The 18,814-nt window shown below is 41.0% G+C and overlaps 1 protein-coding gene across 2 annotated transcripts in view; it reads right to left on the minus strand.

The window, feature by feature from the left end:
* PPP2R5C (protein phosphatase 2 regulatory subunit B'gamma) overlaps positions 1 to 18,503 on the minus strand; it is a 73,090-nt gene extending 54,587 nt beyond the window's left edge. The window contains exons 1-3 of one of the 2 annotated variants that reach the window (XM_074542340.1): positions 18,347 to 18,503; positions 16,734 to 16,799; positions 719 to 878 (exon numbers count right to left, since the gene is read on the minus strand). In XM_074542340.1, the coding sequence (XP_074398441.1) occupies positions 719 to 878; positions 16,734 to 16,799; positions 18,347 to 18,373 (253 nt within the window). In that variant the 5' untranslated portion in view covers positions 18,374 to 18,503. Of the gene's footprint in view, positions 1 to 718; positions 879 to 16,733; positions 16,800 to 18,346 lie in introns of those variants that run through there. The other variant, XM_074542341.1, reaches the window with a different exon arrangement.
* Positions 18,504 to 18,814: the final 311 nt, after the last annotated feature.

Consider the following 18,814-nt stretch of genomic DNA (forward strand, 5'->3'; position numbering starts at 1 on the left):
TCAGTGATCTATTAGGCAATCTATTTCATTGGCAATCTTGAACTCTTGAACACTGTAAAGCAGTACACACTGCTTTTTTTTTGTTTCAAAACTGCCTTTTTCTTGTTTCCTCTAAATAAGCCTTCAGAGCAAATAAAAATTATAAAAGCTGGGTTAGTAAGAGAAGACTCATCAATTATCATCATCTTTTTGTCACAGATGGAAGTAAATATAAATCTAAGAGATAAAAAAAGCCTTAAAATCAACTTTTCCAATTTTTCCAATCAAGGAAAAATTCATATGCACTAAAAAGGCACCACTCTGCCTGACCCATGCTCAGGAAAACCAGACCCACACATAGTGATACCAGATCTTCTAACAGTATCAAGAGAAATTTTGGCACAAATGAAGCAAGGTTTGAGCACACTGCTCTGAGGACAAATGCCTAATATTTTGCAAAGAGATCCCAAATAATCTGCTTTTATGTGAGATGAGTGAATATATGCTGTCACACAGACACTGCCTACACTGATTGCCAAGAAGGCAACATACTGGGAGTCCTCAAGTGGAGATCAAACAAAAGAAAAAACCACCCAGTGCAAGTATGTGCAGTTTGCACATGTGCACACTTGATGTATTATGTATGCTGTCCAGATATTACAAGTATGACAGCTGAGGTGCTTCTCAGTCTCATGCCCAAACTTCCCCACAAGAGTAATTCCACTTTGGAAAGACATACCTTTTAAAGCTGGCAGTTTTTGAAGCTCCCTGTTATTGCTAACATTAAACCTTGAAGAACTCTGACGCTTTTCCTTCTTCACTACAGTCTGTGGTGCTGGTACTTTGATTTTAGATAGTTGTGCTGGGGGAGGAGCACTATTTGATTTTTTGTTTGACACCTGTTTAAAAAGAAATTAAAGTAGTTAATTACAGCTGGACTTAGAAATAAAAATCTTCACAGTAATAACTGAAAATGAATATGCTTTTAATGAAACTATTGTATCCCTCATCCTCTGAATGTATTGCCACCTATTCTGCTCATCTTTTCAGCATTTATTTCTGTACCACAGCCCTCATACAGATGGGAATAGATCACCTTGATATATGCAGTAGCCCATTTATTTGAAGTTACCAGACAAGTGAAAAGATATTTTCAAATAATGCAGTTCCTCAGCTACTCTCACCTCTCCCCACGTGAGAAGTCCAGGTCTCCTAGGTATTTAAGTTCATCTTCACAGGGACCAGAGAAACTTGTCTATTTACAGCTGGTGAACCTTTCACTGCCTGTTCATCCTGTGCCTTGCTGACAGAGTCCTAAGCTTGGCCAGGGCAGTCAGGCTTTGATACAAACTTAAAGGAGTGAGTCTTACTATTGTAGTAGCTTTAACAGCTTCAAAAACATGGTTTACTGCCTACTCAAAGCAAGCTGCTCTTACTGTAATAATTCTTATTAGACTGTCACTGTACCTCTGTATGAAGTTTATAACATAAATCCAAAAAAATGGCTCCCACTACAGGTTTTCAGTTTGTTGTTATTCCACTGACTACACTTGCTCTCTCTCAAGCTGAATAAAATGCATCATTAACAAAAGCCTGTCAGAACTTGTGGTGCTGCCTTTCTCATTCCTTTTTTTTTTTGAAGGAGGAAAAGCAGGTTTAAAGGAGGCAATAGTTAACTTTCAAAATATGAATAATTTCAAGACATTCATTACTAGAATGATAAAACATCTAGGAGTGATCTAAGCTAAAAATAAATGAACAGCTGACAAGGACCTCTTGCTGCAATATTGTAATTCATTTTGCAGGCCCTCAATTTGCTGTAGAAGTTTCTCAAATTTGCAAACTAGAAGCACATACATCTTGAAATTTACCTTGGCACTTCTTCCTTACAGGAAAGACCATATTCTTCTCAGAAAGTGCCCATAAGATAAGCAATAGGGAAAGAAATCAGATGGGAATGGGATTCATGATGGAAATCAAGTTGTAACACTGGTACTTTGGCAGTTTGACTTGATTTAATTATAATTTTGTTAAGTGTTATAGGTATGAAAGCAGCTTCAGTCCGGCATGGAATAACATTTTCATAGAGATAGTGCTAAACCAAGGGAAACCAATTTTCTTCCAATGTTCTAAAAAGTATTTCCAGAAAAGCTTATTCATCAACAATTTGCATAGTTTTGTAGTGTATACATTCAGCATGCATGGAAATGTTACCATACATAAATGTCTACCCTTTGAGTCTCCAAGACTCAAAAGGTAACTCAAAGTAGTTTAATTCCAATTTTGTTCTAGTAGTATGACTGGGAAAGAATATATACTTCAAGAATAGATTAACAATCGTATTATATTATACACACAGCACTTAATATATCAAGGATGACTGAGAGCAAAATTTAGGTTTCATTCCATATAAGATGACCATTTTTCAAATTTAATATTATAAAAGCAAAACCCCTTATACAGCCTTATAGAACAAATAAAGGGAGACAGTACAGTGAATATTATAAGTCACAGTTACCAAAAACACCCTAGAACTTGTTCCAGTAAAAATGGAATACATCAGCAAATTGAAAGAATTTATGTACAAGTAATACCTGTTACATTGCATTTTTCAGAGTATTTCACTTTTCAATCTCAGACACTAAATGCTTGAAAAAGCTTATGCTGAAATACAAGTGATCTGCAAGGTAATTTCTATCCATTAATTGAAATTTTAAAAAGCACGACAAACAAAAATATTAATAGACTAAACTAAAAGAAAAACAGCACTAAGAATTAGGAAGCAATAACTTACTGAGTATTAAGCAATAAATGCTAATTAAGATGCATCATAAACATTTTTACTGCACAGGATTCTGTACTTTCAATATTGTTTTTGAGCCTAATGGTGTTTTTCTGAACTGGCTACTTTCCACTGCCACCTGTATTTTTTCATTACTTAGAACAGGAAAAGCCATTTTCCTGTTTCCTCTATTTTCCAAACAAATTCTCATTTCAAATTAACAGGTGCTTTCATGTGTCTGCACACATGCACACACCTCAGAGAAGCAAGTATTCTAAATTGCAGAAAAATTCTAAAATTAGCCAGAAGTGGTTATTTAAGAGGATGGGTAACATTTCTAACTAGAACTGTTGAAAGAAAGCATTTTTTGTTGCTATGGCAACTTCCCATCTAGAAGTGATGACTCCAGAGTAATTCTAGTCCTGAATCACTGGACCATTTCTCCATCAGATTTCCTCCTCCTTCCTACACCTCAAGCATGATCACCCCTGCTTTTCAGTCATGCTCCAGTCAGCCAGCAAATGCCAGAAAGCTGCCAGAATCATTTCTAAACCACGATTTCAGTGCCATGCAGGTGTACCCAATGACCTCTGCAACTGGCACTATGGTGCTACCAGGGAAGAGCTCCAGGGCTCCAGAGCTTGCAGCAACATTGGATAGAAGAGCACCCAGAAAGTGAGTTAAGTCATCTTAAGCCACAAAGCTCAGCAATTTTAATCACATCTCTTTAAAAAAGGCAAACAAATTCAGACTAACAATTGTGTATTCATCTGCTAAAGATTTCAAGGTAACACACTTTCTTGGAGAGTACAGAGATTTTGAGTTCAGATGGAAGAGCCAAGCTCAGCTTCTTCCTCCCAGGAACAAACCAAACTAGCACAGACACCACAGCTCCCAAGAGGAAGTGCTGGACACTGCCACAGCAGTGAACACTTCAATGGATTTGACACCAGAACAGTCAGGCTATGTCGGATCTCAAGATCTCAGTCCTGAGGTGCTGAGCCTCCGAGACCACCTTGGGGGGCTCGGGACTCCTGGAATGTTGCCAGAAGTGTCTGGTGGCTGGACTTTGGTCCTACACAGGAGACGACAAGGATGAGGGCTTCACCGGGTGAATGGTGAAGGGATTAGTTAATTAGAGGGTGAGACACAGGGTTTAAGATTTCTGTACAGGGGGGTTTAGAGGAGTAAGATGGAGGAATTGGGGTGTGTCCTGCCCTCCTTCTTCTTCCTCCTCTCTTCCATCTTCTTTGGCCACGGTGGCACCTTTGGATTGGTTATTACTAAGAGTACACCGAGCTATAAGAATAAATGGTATTGGGGAAGAATGATAAATATTGTACACGTAACAATGGGTATAAAGATAGGTGCCTGCCCCGGAGGGCAGAGACAGTGTGCCCATGGCTGACTGCTGAGCGGATCTTTGTTAGGCTGAAAGAAAATCTTTTAGATAAACAATTAATAAACATAAAAACCGAAAGAAGAACTGAAGCCTCTTCTCGTCCTTCGACACGCGGGCTGCCCCAAGGCCACCCCCGGGCCTTCCAGGCCCCTCAAACAGCCGAGATAAACCGGACAAGGCTACAGACACCTTTTTATCAATTCTCTTTCTATGACCAGAAGAAGCAATACCTATTCTTGCCCTTGTTCTGGCAACAACTCCCTCCTACCCAAATGTTTATATGAACAGACACAATCAATTCCAAAAGTTCTGATAAACATCTAAAAATGTGCACAAACTGCTCTGAAAAATGTCACACTGAGAATGTTTCTTCAAGTCATGATTAAAACACAACCCTCAGGTTTTCTGATCAATTTATTTTTGAAAAGCTAGAGCTTTAAATACATACTTCAATGAACATTAAGACAATCAGTTTAAGTGTGATTTCAACTTTTAAATTCTGATTTTAACAATTGAAGATATGCAGCTTATGTTCCTCAGTGGCCATGACTAAGCTTAAAATTAATTCAATAGAGTGAAAGGTGGGGAGGAGAGAAGGTTTTTTTGCCAGTCACAACAGTTCCAAGGCAGAGAGCCCTTGCATCCCTTGAATCCTGCGCCAAGCAGGACGTGGTACGTTCCTTTTCTTAACACCACTCTTTTGAGCAAAGTTGGATCTTTCACTCTTCTGACATTATACAGGCAGGTAAAGATAAGAACACAACACCAAGTTTGCAACCAGGGAAAGAAAGACATGAGTAGAGCAAGCACATCTACAGTTATAGCCAGTCTTTCTTTTTAAGTTAAACTGATCATCATCAAGCATCCCACAATGCAACTTTTACTTCTGGACAACTACCTGAGACACAAGGGAGAGTATGGTGGGACCTGGGAGGAGGATCCACCCTGCATGCCCTGTACATCAGGAAGTCTTTCAGGAGAATCCATCTTCCCTTTCTGACAGTCTCCCAGAAATGCTTTTCAAGCTACCTCAACAAACAAGGGCAAGCAGAAGAACTCAGTCTGACCTTACCTTTCAAAGCACAGTAACTGAATTAGACCAAAGGACACAAAGCCTTCTGATCCACAAAATCAAAAGCCAAACCAAGCCAAGCCTAAAGTGAAGTCAATTCTATAATGATGCAGCAAGCTTGCATACTGCTTTCTAAGATATGAGAGCAGGGTGAGGATTTAAAAATGACAGTAAAATCATCTTGATGCATCTGTCATTAAAATACTTAAAAAACTGGATGGCTTACTAGTGACAAAATCAGATCTCCTAAGCACAAGGCAGTAGAGATCCTCTGCCTGAAGAAACAGTGCTGGGCAGCAGGCTATATGGTGTTTCTTCACACAGATCACTCTAAGACTAATATACACATTTCTGCCTTCTAATAAGTATCACCACTGAATTCAAGTTTATATCAGTGTGCACACCATTCCACAATGGCAACAGCAAAACCTTGAGAAAAAGCTCTGGACCATGGAATCTGGTAGGTGAGCCCTGCACCAATTCACACATGATTAAGGTTCCCTCTGAAATACAAGTACACAGAGCAAAAAGCACAGAACACTTTAAAAGAATCATCAGTCTGAATCTGAAACAGAAGGAAAATGCTTATTTTAATGCAGAATTAATCCCTTCCCTCTTCTCCTTTTGGTAGAGTAAATAGCCTCCATGGACTTATTTTTCATTAAGATAAAGAGAGGTCTGATCTACAACACCCAGAAGAGCTTGTTTCTTGCCAAGGCAGCCTCAGAAAATGCTATGAAAGCATTCTGGATTACATCTAAAACATGTTTAAAATGAAATTGAAATACAGGTTACTGAAACTAAACACAGATCATCACAAAACATGAAAGGGACATTAACAACTTGATTTTCAAAACTGTATGAGGGCCCAGTATGTAACCAAAATAATTTGGCTAACAGGTTGAGGCTTGATACATAATCAATGTAATTAGGCTGAGAAGCTGAATTTAATTTAATCTCTTGAGATGACAACTGAAATCAAAGATCAAGGAGTCAAAATGGGTGGAGAGCAGCTAAAGAGCCTTCCATGTAGTCTTTTCCCTTCTGCAGTAACTTCAAAGTAGTGTGAAAAATCTCTGAACACTCCAGGAATTCTTGAACACTACCACAGAGCTGTCTCCTTGGCAGATCTTCATTTACTGGTTTGGAGTGGGAACAAGGACAGATAGTATCTGGTATATGGCCCAGCTGCCATCAGCCTGGTAAATATATCCACACCATACCTACAGGAAGTGGGCTGGTGACATCAGCAGCTGAGACCAAGGCAAGTTGTTCAAGACAACACTAGCAGGAGAGCAGTTATGTGTCACCTGATTTCAAGGCTGTGTTGTTACCAGCAGCAATTCAACATGACTTCTGAGAGGATAACATCAGAATTAGCTGTTTTTACTAATGGTACTAAAGATAAGGCCTGACAGAGCTTTCAGACAGTCTGCAGTAATTCTAGCACATGCATGTGCTGGCAGAGTTTATTATGGAACAAGTAGATATGATTTTTAACATCAATATTTTCAATCTACAGAGAATCGGTACAAACTATACAAAGCTTGATAGGGAATACACTGGGTCCATAAAAGGGAACACTGATCCATAAACAACACAATTAAAAACAGCAGGGAAACAACAAGTTTGCAGGGCACCATTTTGGACAGCAGACGTTTCCCCAAGTTATTTGTTGAAGATTCTTGCTACTATGCCATTATTGTTCACCAGTTTTACCACCACAAGCCAGTCTGGACAGACATCTTAGGGAGGAGTCTCTGGAGAGGCAGCTTACGGTGCTGAAGACTCTGGGTGGTTTCACACAGATGGCAATTTAGATGTCTATTGTTTTTCCTCAACAAAATCACTTGCCAGAATGATACCTGGATTGGCTGCTAGAATGATCTTTGCAGCTGCCTTTCTAGCAAATATGCTTATTATTGTTAAACACTCTCAGTAGTTGAGATTACTGCTGGAGATTACTATCCAGTCTATCTCAGCATTACTTACTATGTTTTTATTACAGCAAGAGCTGCATCCTAAAGCTTTGAGTATCCATGCTGTTTTAATGATAAGCAAAAAGATTAACTTTTCAACGTGATGGTAATGCCAAACTCTGTATTTTAGCACTCAGAGATTTATGCTGTAGTACTTGTTTAACTATGATTTTGCATTGACATACAGCAGTGCTATGCTGGCTACTCTCAATGGCTGCCTCTGGAGTTGCATTAGGGTTCTGCCAGAGACAGCACAGAATCTGCTCACTTGTGTCAGTGCCTGGGATGTTTCTTACAAGCACCAAAGGCCACCTGGGCCTCTTTGCTGTGGAGCCCACAACAAACTTTACTGTCACAAACCACTTCAGAAGTCTGATCCACAACTTGCTGAAGCTTTCCTGCCTTTCTTGCTGCTGTTTATTTTTCATAACACAAAGCATTGCTTGTATTTCCTGTTAGCTGCTTATACACAGGGCTCAAATTTTATCTTCTAAAGAATTGTATCATCACAGCTTTGTGTAACAGACCAGACTTGCAACACACCAAACCAGTCCCATGTTTCAGCTCAGTGTGCTGCATCCTTGACATTAATAGACTATAATTTTACATTCACAATTAAGTATCAGTAGCATAAGGCTTGTTTTCCATTTGCTTCTTGTAAATTTAATTTTGCTTTAACTAATATACTCCAGGAACAAGCTGACATTTGATTCCCTTTAGTCAGAGCTCAGATCTTCAGCCCAAGGTTGCAGAGTAGTGGCAAAGATGAGAGGATGCCCAGGCTCAGGCTTCAAGTGGATTGACACTGCTTTGTTTTTGCTGAAACACCACCATCAGTGAGCACCTGGTACTTCACAAAAAGCAGCAAAGCAACACTTGGTTCCTAATGTATCTTCTATCACAACACTTCAATGCAAGAAATGTCCTCAGGAAAAAAAAAAAAAAATTGTTACCTGCAACCACCAGTTAGCTGATTAAATAAGATTTAAACCAGATAATGTCCTAAGTATTATTTCAAAGCATTTATACGAACACAGGGATGAAGAATCTGGATAAAGGATGGCCTGGCTTCAATTACTTTACTTATTGATTTTCATTATAATTTCTCTCAGATGAGCCTGAAGTATCCTTTTACTTTACAGAACCCCAAACCAACAAAAACTACCCTTGTTCTTTTTAGATATATGTATGTACATACACATATGCACACACATATGTAAGGTTCCCACATTTGAAGGAAATCACACACTAACACATTTGCTTTAGGCACCAACTCCTATACACCACTGTAAATTTTAATTATATACAGCTACTGATGAGCTAAGGCAACTTCACATGTGGCTTTACCACTGAGGTCCATATTTTTGTGCTCCCTGATCTATTCATAGAAGCTTCTCACTTCACACAGTCATACTGAAATCTTTTTTTACTTTGCCTCCTGCCCACCAATTTGGTATTTGTATGAGATGCTCTTTGAGAGAGTTACAGTCCATGACAAGTAATCTGGTCTTTTGGAAGGTGTCCCTCACCATGGCAGGTTGGAACTAGATAATCTTGTGGGTCTCTTCCAACCAGGCCATTGTGTGAATAATAACTGTAACTCTTCCTACAGAACTATTACACCAAATCATTTCATCTTTGGCTCTCATATGCTTTTATTTAACATGTTGCTGAAATACTTGTCAGTATTTCAGACTGCTAAATTGAGAAGTGATGAGGAAGTATATAAAAGTCACTATAAATGTGTAGCAAATTATAATATTTGGCAGTCATCTTTTAAGAAGCATATTCAGGAATAGGCCAGGATTTTTTTCCTAGCTTTTGGATGGTTGGTTTCTGTAAATGGCCCTCTAAGCCTGTTGTAGGGAAGGACACACAAACAAAAAACCCCAAAGCCTACCATCCCACTTCTAGAATTACAAATTTATTCTGTTTTCAAATGAAATTGAGGGGGGGAAAATGCACACAAGGTATGTTTGTAGTCTGAACATATGGGTAGATTAAACAGCTACCTGTTTTTCTCACTGTATTCTCTAAGAGATAACTACATTAATAATTCTGTATTACATGTGTTAATGTACATCTGAGTACTCCCTGAGTGGTAGGCCTTAACTCTTATGAAAAAGTTTAAGACAAGCAATTTGAAACAAAGGATAAAAAGGATATTTTCAGTTTACAAAATGCTAGTATCCATTTTTGAAAGTCCCTTTGTTCCTTTCGATTAGAACAGCCTTCACCTTCATTGCTGTGCTGCTTCCATTCAGAAAGGATTCTGAGAGCTTAAAAACACCATTAGGAAGCAGAGGATAGCAAGTACCAAACCACACACTGTTCTCACACCTCATATGTTACACAAGCAGTTGTCAGCCTTGTGTAAGAAGTAGAAGGGTATAAGATCCTGTTTTCAGAGGTGTCCCATTTTCGGTAACAAAATACTCGTATACAGCAGTGTTTGGTACACTTTAATAACACCACTCATTTTAGAAGCATAATGTTCAAGTTACATAACAAACACCATTAAGGTAACTCCACTATTCAGTATGAAGGTGCCTTTGCTTAGAAGACAGAAGACAATTCCAGTTGCCAAAATCAAAACGCCAAGATGTCAATAAAAATTGGAAATCGGAAAATGACAGAAGTTAAAGACAAACAAAAAGTTTTGCAGATGCTCTAAGAATAACACATGGCACCTCTTTACTCAGTAAAGAGTAGCTGAGGGTATATACACTCAAGTAGGTGTAGACACTCAAGTATTTTTTAATGGTTATATCAACCCATTAAAATAATCTCTCTAGGAAAGAAAATGAGAACTTCAAGATATGATCAAAACTTTCAAATTAATTTCTTAAAGAAGTTGGCACACCAATTTAAAACTAAACAAACCCACTCCAAAGCCTACAGACTTTATTTTGTATCCATTATAACTGATTCAGGAGAAAATCCACCCCAACTTCATACACAGTTTTGGTTTAAAATCCTGTTTTGCTAATGTTATGAGTAAAATCCCAAACTAATAGCCCTAGAAAGCTACATAATGTGTCTAACACTGTCTATTTATAGTCATTCCATGATTCAAACTCGAGAGGACAAGTTGGTTGAAATTTCAATTTTATTTCATAATATATCTCTTCTTCCAAATGCAAGACCAGCAGTTTTAAATCACCTTTATCTACTACTGCATGGGAGTGGCTCATGAAAGCACTGGCCCTGCAGCCTGTCCAGCTGGGGCTCACCACTGAAGAGAAGAGGCAGGGCCCAGCTGGGGTTATGAGATGAAGACGCCGGTCAGTGCTGAATGTATCTCTTTGTTGAGGACACCAGCTTCTAGCAAGAACAAGTAAAGAACAATCTTACACCTCAAAGATGGTGAATGGCACATTTCCAAACTGCAGTGCTACTGAGTTACAGAAACTGCCCAATGGTGTGAGGGTTGACACACCTGAAGGATGGGGTGCCGTGCAGAGGGGCCTGGACAAGCTTGAGAAATGAGCCCATGTGAATCTCATGCACTTTAACAAGACCAAGTGCTGGTGCTGCACCAGGGTCCAGGCAACTCTGGTGTCCATCCAGGCTGGGGATGAACAGATGGAGAGCAGCCCTGCTGAGAAGGCTTTGGGGTGCTGGTGGAGGAGAGGCTGCACATGACCCAGCCACGGGCACCGGCAGCCCAGAAACCCCCCGTGTGTGGGGCTGCACCCACAGCACCGTGGGCAGCAGGGAGGGAGGGAGGGAGGGAGGGGATTCTGCCCCTCTGCTCTGCTCAGCTGAGACCCCTCCTGGAACACCACGTCCAGCTGTGTGGGCCTCAGCACAGGAGGGACATGGAGCTGCTGGAGCAAGTGCAGAGGCAGATCACAAAGGTGATTACAGGGATGGAGAACCTCTGCTAGGAGAAAGACTGAGAGGATTGGGTTTGTTCAGCCTGGAGAAGAAAGGCTTTGGGGTGACCTAATTGCAGCCTTCCAGTACCTGAAGGGCACCTGCAAGAAAGATGCAGAAACTTTTGCTCACAAGGACATGTAGGGACAGGAGAAGGGGGAATGGCTTTAAACTGACAGTAAGTTTAGATTAAATATCAGGGAGAAATTCTTCACTGTGAGAGTGGTAAGGCACTGGAAGAGTGTCCCCTGAGAAGCTGTGGATGCTCCAGCCCTGGAAGTGTTCAAGGCCAGGCTGGATGGAGCTGTGAGCAACCTGGTCCAGTGGAAGGTGTTCCTGCCCATGGCAGAGGGATTGGGACTAGATGGACTTTAAGGTCCATTTCAACACAACCCATCCCATTGTGTGATTCTACAACTGAATAACAATAACAGAAATTACCTAAATGATGGATGGATTTATTCACATGAGTGGATAAATACCTACCTGTGACAAGACGGTATTTCAAGAAATTATTTATGAGCAGTCCTAATACAGGTTAACAAGGAAGACAAAACAACTGCAGAACTTTGTCCCCTCCCCAATCCCCAAACTTCAACCTCATCTGCCTTGGTGTCTAAATGAACTGCCAGATTAGTGCTTACTTGTGCCAAGGCTTTCAAGTATAACTTAAAAAAAATTCTGAAGTAGAAAATTCTAGTCCCAAATTGGACACTGTGTAACAGTCCCCATCTTCAAGATCAGGTATGTTTGTTTCTCAGGGTAAATAGCACAACAATGAAAATCACAAACAGTAAACATGACAAAAATAAGCAGCATATATAGAGAATATCCACTCAACATTCTGAGTAACTTCAGCTGATCACAGAAACCTGTTAACACAAAATAGTGCTGGATTTATTGCTTTTGTCTATTCCTTGCTTTCCTTTAAATGTTAGGATACTTCCACATGTGATCTCAGCTTAAAAAGCCATGCAAAAAACATCAACACTGCTTCTACTACCATTCCTTTTGCAATTTCCTACCGTTAATGGAAGTGACAATCCTTTGTGCTCATATAGTCAGGAATTATTTAAAGAAGTAGTGAGAATACTGACAGTCTTTCCCCACCATGTGCTGGCTAATAGAGGAAAGGTGATCATGGAAAACTGGAGAGCCACCTCTGGAGGTTCTTTCAGAGGGATGAAAATCATTACTTGTGGTGATGTGTTTTGAAGATGCAAACAGATTTCTAGAATTTTTTGGAAAATCCATTTACTGAAAAGTATTCCCACTATGCTAAGTAGCTTAAGAAATTAACTTCTAAATTAAAAAGGCCTCAAAAAGCAGGGAAGAAAAACTTCTGAAAACAAAGCCTTACAAAATTTCTGCACTGGAACCCATTACAGTAATACACCTACTGAAAAGTGATGGTTGTGAGACAGTGGCAGGATAGAAGCATGGATCAGCACTTAAAAGACTTTAAATTATTTTTAAAATTGGTCTCAGCAGTGATTACAGTCTAACATCAGCAACGTATGCTATCAATAGATCCATTTCTTGCACAGCAAGAAAAATGGCTACTACAATTTGCATTTTATTACATTTTGATTTACCTACATTAAAAAGAAGGAAAAAAACCCCACAACAAAATACCTTTAAAGTAGAAAGAACCAACAAGGACAGCACGTGGAAACAAGAGGATATACACAGAGAGAGGCTTCTCAAAACCACATTAGTTTTCCGTTTGCTTTTCTGCATGGCAGAGGAATGACTTATAATTTCTGTTTTCATTTGCTGATAGTCACCAAGCCAATACTTTCTCAAACAACAAAAATATTCTTTGCCTTCTACAGACTACTCAGCATCTGGATTGAAAATAAAAACAAATTAAATGTAGACGTTTCATGCCAATTTAGGCCAGTCCAGCTAGACACAGAAGAAGCCATCACTCCCTGTCACCTTGTTTTATACCAGACTATTGTCATGTATGAAAGGCCACCAGCTACTTCTGACCCTTCCATCCCCCAGGTGAATCACAGTTGTGAATTAATTGTCCTGAACTGTTCCAGTGACTGCTGAAAAGAGCAAGTTTTACCACCTACTCTCCCACAGACAAAAAAAAAAGTCAGAAATAAAGAGTATGTAGGGTTAGAATTTTAACTTCCTTCCTCTGTGGTAGTATTTGAAAACCACTGCTGAAGTAGTGCACTTGAATTATTTTAGGTGTTAGGTTAGGTTTTTCTAGAGATAGAAAAAGGTTATGTTTTTCAACAGTCATTAACTATGACCCAGTCACCTTTTCTAAACAAGACTGTCCATAAATTACTACTGCCTCCACTCAAAAGGAGACCTCCACACCCCTGTGACAAAACAAAACCCTGCAACAAAGCTTATCCAGCAGATAAATAATTCCTTCAAAAGCCAGTTAGATCACAGGGCATATGTCCACAAGGTACCAATGGAATGGCCAATCACCACATCCAGGTGGGTTTAATTCTCAGTATCAGTTTTTGGTGCAAGTATAGTTTTTGGGCACTGTAAAACAAAGACCCCAAGAATTTACCAGAGCAGAGACACTACTCCCATAGAGGGGAAAAACAATACACAACAGACTAAGTCTTTGTTCACACCCTAAAGACCCTACTATGCTGGACTAACTGATGAAATAGGAGGCTATACTTAAAGGAATAGATTTAACTGCTCTGGCAACTATTTAGTCTAATTTATTAACATTTACTAACAGGTTACAAAATAAACTTAGACAGGAGATCAATCATATTAGCTTTTTTCTTAAGTGTTCAATAAACAAGCAACATGCAACTGGAAACTGGAGTAATGGCATTGGGTACAGAAGGACAAGGTGCCCTCACCTCATACAGACTGTGCATTTCTGGTATCTGTCACAAAACGAAATGGAAACAATAGAAGGACAATCAAAGTAACAGGAGTCCTCCTACGTAGGGGACATTAAGCAGGATTTTGGGGAAAAAAACCCTAAATATAAAATACATCTTAAAAATATATATAAATGTCAATTACATAATTAATAATTTAATACTAATTTTACACAACTTCCAGTTAAACAACCTTCTAAACCACACACTGGCTTAAAGGAAAGTATACCAGGATGGAAGATCCTACATAAACATTACTGTGATTTTCTCTCCTCAAACATCAGCAGCTGACCACACAGCAATTCAGAAGGGAGGTCCCTGCTATTTCACATGTAGCAAGGCTTCTTTAGAGTAAACACACTCAGCTAATGCAAAAACCATCAGCTTCAGTGATTTTCACCTCTTTTAGCATGGGCATTCTGGACCTGGTATACCAGGAATCATTTCAATCCCTTTTCAAACTTGCTGTACAGCTTCCATCAACTGAAACCTCATTTCTCTGACTGCAAGACAGGAAAAACACATGCTCATTTTTGTAAATACTAAGATCTGTTTTACTTTTTTTATCTATAGAAGTTCAAGGCATCATGAATTTAGTTAAGTGCTATAAAAGTATCTATAAATAAAGTATTTGTGGGATGCTGCTGCTTGTGTTGTCCCTGTTCTTTGAACAGCAGGCGGTTTCTAGTCTTTACAATCTGCCATTTGCATTAAATTCATTTGCATTAAATGCATATGCATTAAATGCATTTTGAGAAACAAAAAGCTGAAATGAACCACCATATTTCCAAACCTACTCATAGTCTAGGAGAGGATTTTTTAAAAGCCATATTAAAACATATGTAGAACGACACAGGACAACAACCTTTCTCGAAGAGAAAGGAAACCTAAAAATGTATTAACAGGATGCTCCTGAATATTTCTGTACTTACCAACCTTCACTGTGTTAATAAATAGCCTCCTCTCTGCCCATATAAGCACCAACTAACATCCAGCAGGATTACAGCCAGCCATGTTAGAATGCAAAGTCTACATTACTATTTTGTGTGCAATTACTCTATTAATTAAGATAATGAGTCAAGCACTGAGGTGTTTAAAACTGTATGGAGACTAAATAATGCCCACTGGGAATGACAACCATACTGCATTGCCAGTCACACTCCCAGTTCCTTTCCCATTCTGCCCCTGCTCACATATGGCCAAGTATCCTAGACAAGTAAACTGTACTTTTCATTGGGAATTCTACCGGGATGGACAAAGGAAACAGTGTATGAACAGTAAAACATTCTTCAATTGAGATTCATCTCTCTCACATTTCAAGTTTAAAACCCAAAAATCTAGATCTGCAAAGACAGGAAGAAATGACAAAGAAACCCACATACACATTTTTGGCTACCATACAAAGCTCTTCACTTATTATCTTGGGGAGCTTTACACTCAATCCTGAAGTACCAAGAGAGAATAGGAAAATTAGTCTTGGTCTCAGAAACTTGTCATTCAGAAGCTTGAGAAAACAAGTAGTCAACAAATGTACTCCAAAGATGGTGATAATAATGAGTCTTACAACTACCCAGGAATTAAAATTATGGCCAAGTGACACTGTCTTTATTATCACAGCAATATACTGCAAAGACAGAACACATCACAATGAAGGACATCTATTTACACCACTATGAACATCTACACTGATACATTTCCCACTTCATTCCACAAGCTCCCCTGGCAGCTGAGATCCTTTCTAGCAGCTAGCTTCCCTCCATCAAAACTCAATCACTCTTACAGGAATTTACCAAAATACTTTTGCACTCAAATTACAAGTTTTAATGATCTTCTTGATTTATGACAGTAGCATGAATCACTCTGCACAACAGACAAATGAGAACTCATTGAGCTGCATACAATAAATAGTCCAACCCACCTACCCCTACCAGTCATTTCAGGACAGCAAAAACAGTAAAGCTGGATGAGTGGTTTGTTCTCAAACATTATCTTTCAGTATCAAGAATTGTTCAGAGGCTGAAATACATAACTTTTCAGAATACCATTTTACATTTAAACTACCAAGAACATTTTAAAGGACATTTCAGGAAATTAACGTAAATGGTGGATTTCCAAATCAAACAAAACTACTAATTCTGAGTTGCTGGATGAACGTGTGCAAGGGAGTAAATAATGATTTAATCATCCCTTTTCAAGTTGCTGTGCCTTGCTAGTGGGCAAAAGAGAGAGAAATGAAGGAGGAGAAAAAAAATCAACAGAATAATTAGTCAAAAGTGGCACACTTCATCATATACCTATAAAAAGGAACTACACAACACAACAGCTGGCAGCCTTTGATTATGCCTAAGGTCTCCTGACAATAAACCAGGCTACTGACACTTCACTGACATGCCAGCATCGACAGTTTGAGAGAAGAGACCTCTGGGAATTACAGAGAATTCTAAAAATGACATTGAGCAACAAGAAGAGAAGCCCAAAAACTCACAATAAAAGCAGAAAATAAGACAGATGTATATCTCATAACCAAAAAAGGGCATACATGACTATTTAAGACCGTAGCAAGCAAATATTTATTTACTCTAAATAAAACTGACTTTCTTAAAAGCATCATTTTATATCTTGCCAAATACCAGGCAGTAGTTCCAGCCTCATTTTCCCTCAAAACTATCATAATGTCAAAATAACAATGTAGAAAACCTTAAAGCACTTTATAGAAGTTACTAAAATAACTGTGAAAAATACTATGGTTTTTAGTAATATTTACCTCATGTTCTTGGTTATCTTGTCCATCTTTGCCACTTTTTCCACTCTTAACTGATTTTGCAGGTTCCTTAAAAAAAAAGTTTGCAGTTTCAGTTTTTGTTTTTAAGGAGATCGAGACAGATTCTTAAGTCGAGGAATCAGGCTTTTTTAGATACTTGTTAAAAGTAATAAAATTGGCAGAATAAAAATGATACAATTTACCTGGAAGATGATAATATTGACCTGTAAGTCTCCACAAAGCCACTTTAATAATTTTTTATCGGTAGAAAGACTTTGGAGTTTTATTTATGCCTCAAAATTCACCTATAAAGATAAGCTTTCACATAGGTAAGCAGGCAGGGACAAAGAATGCAAATGTTTTGATCTATGTCTAAGAAATTACTTAGTTTTACTACCTTGCTGTCTTTGGTTTTTTGGTTCAGAAATATTTATATTTAGTTTAGATTTGAAACCAGCATCAATATAGTACACGTTTTACACTTTATTATTTTGTCTCTTCTAGGGGCTAGAAAGTCCACTGTTAGAAGTAGGCCCACAACTCAATTTTCTGCATCACAGCATTGTACTTACCTTGAGTCCTTCAACCACTTCTGAGATTTGTTACTCTCAGAAAAGTGAAAAAAAAAGTTTCAATGTTTTTAACATCGAAAGGGGCAAGGATATTGGGAAAATTTAAAGCAAACAACTCCCAAAAACCTCAACATTCAACCTCCCTACACCCAATTTTAAAATGACGTTGACAAACTAAAAGCTAAACAGAAGCGGTGGAGAGGGACAGCAGCTGGCAGAGGAGGACAGCACACTTCACTGTTTCTGACTGCCACTCACGGCTAATTGCCTATCACACAAAATAAAGTGCAATCCAGCTAACTTCCTGCCGGGTTTACAAGTTTTCTGCCATCATTACTTGTGCAAGCCCCTTTCGTAGCCGCCAGACAAATCGCTCCCCGGAGCCTCAGGCAAAGCGGGGCCAAAGCTCGGTTCATTCTATTGTCAGGAGAAGGAGCTGAAAGCCTCCGAGGGGCGATCATCGCTCCTTGAATACTTATGGAGATCCCAAAAGCGCAACCCCCACCGCAGCCAGAGCTACGCAGCAGCCAAACTTCCCAGGACGGGGCCCCGGCAAGCAGCCGTGGGCACGGACGCCCCCACCTTGCCATGGAAATAATCCCTTCCCCCTCCCCAACGCCCCCGGGCCAGCCCCGAGCGAGAGCCCCGCTCCGCCTCAGCCAGCCCGGGCTGAGGACACGTTTCCCATCCCCTCCCTCCAGCACTCCCCCGCACGCCAAACCCACGGCCGCCCTCCACCGACTCCCTCCCTCCGACGGCCGCCGGCGAGACGGTACCAGGACCCCGCCTCGGCACCCCCGGCCTAGGCCCCGCCGGGAACTGCCCCCTCCCCGGCACCCGGGGGAGGCCGGCACTCCGCAGCGAGGGCGGGAGGGACGGAGCTGCCCTCACCCGGGGCTGCCCCTCGCGCGGCTCTCCCAGCGCCTGGGAACGGGCGCCGCTCGCCGCTGCCGCCCCCCACCCCAGGCCCCTCCTCCCTGCGGGGCCTGCACCCCAGAGCCTCCCCGCGGGGCTCGGCCTCTCCCGATTCCCCCCCCGACTCACTTTCTCTTTCTTGTTTTTATTCGGCATGGCCGCGGAGGCGCAGCCCCCGCCGGCCCCGCTTCAGCTCCGCGCCGCGCCCGCCCCGCGCTGCCGCTCCCCCGCTCCGCGGCGGCCTTGGTGCTCCCCCTTCCTCCCCCGCCCGCGGGGAGCGGGCCCTGCCCGCCCATTGGCTGCGCGCGTCACGTGGGCCGCAGCTCGCGCTCGTCACCGAGCGGGCGGGGCTGGCGGCGCCTCCGCCCCCGGCGCTCTCCCGGCGGGATCGGGGCTCTCCCGACGGGATCGGAGCGCTCCTGACGGCTCTCGGGGCTATCCCGGCGGGATCAGGGCTCTCCCGACGGCTCCCCCGCTCCGCCCGGGCTCCGGCCGCGCCTCGGGGTGTTCCCGCAGGCTGAGCGGGGCAGCGGGACGGGCTGAGGTGCCCTCAGGGCCCCGAGGCTCCGGCGGGCTCGTCCTGTGGCGGCCCGTGGG

The sequence above is a fragment of the Zonotrichia albicollis genome, chromosome 6, assembly GCF_047830755.1.
Source record: "Zonotrichia albicollis isolate bZonAlb1 chromosome 6, bZonAlb1.hap1, whole genome shotgun sequence".
Taxonomy (NCBI): Eukaryota; Metazoa; Chordata; class Aves; order Passeriformes; family Passerellidae; genus Zonotrichia; species Zonotrichia albicollis.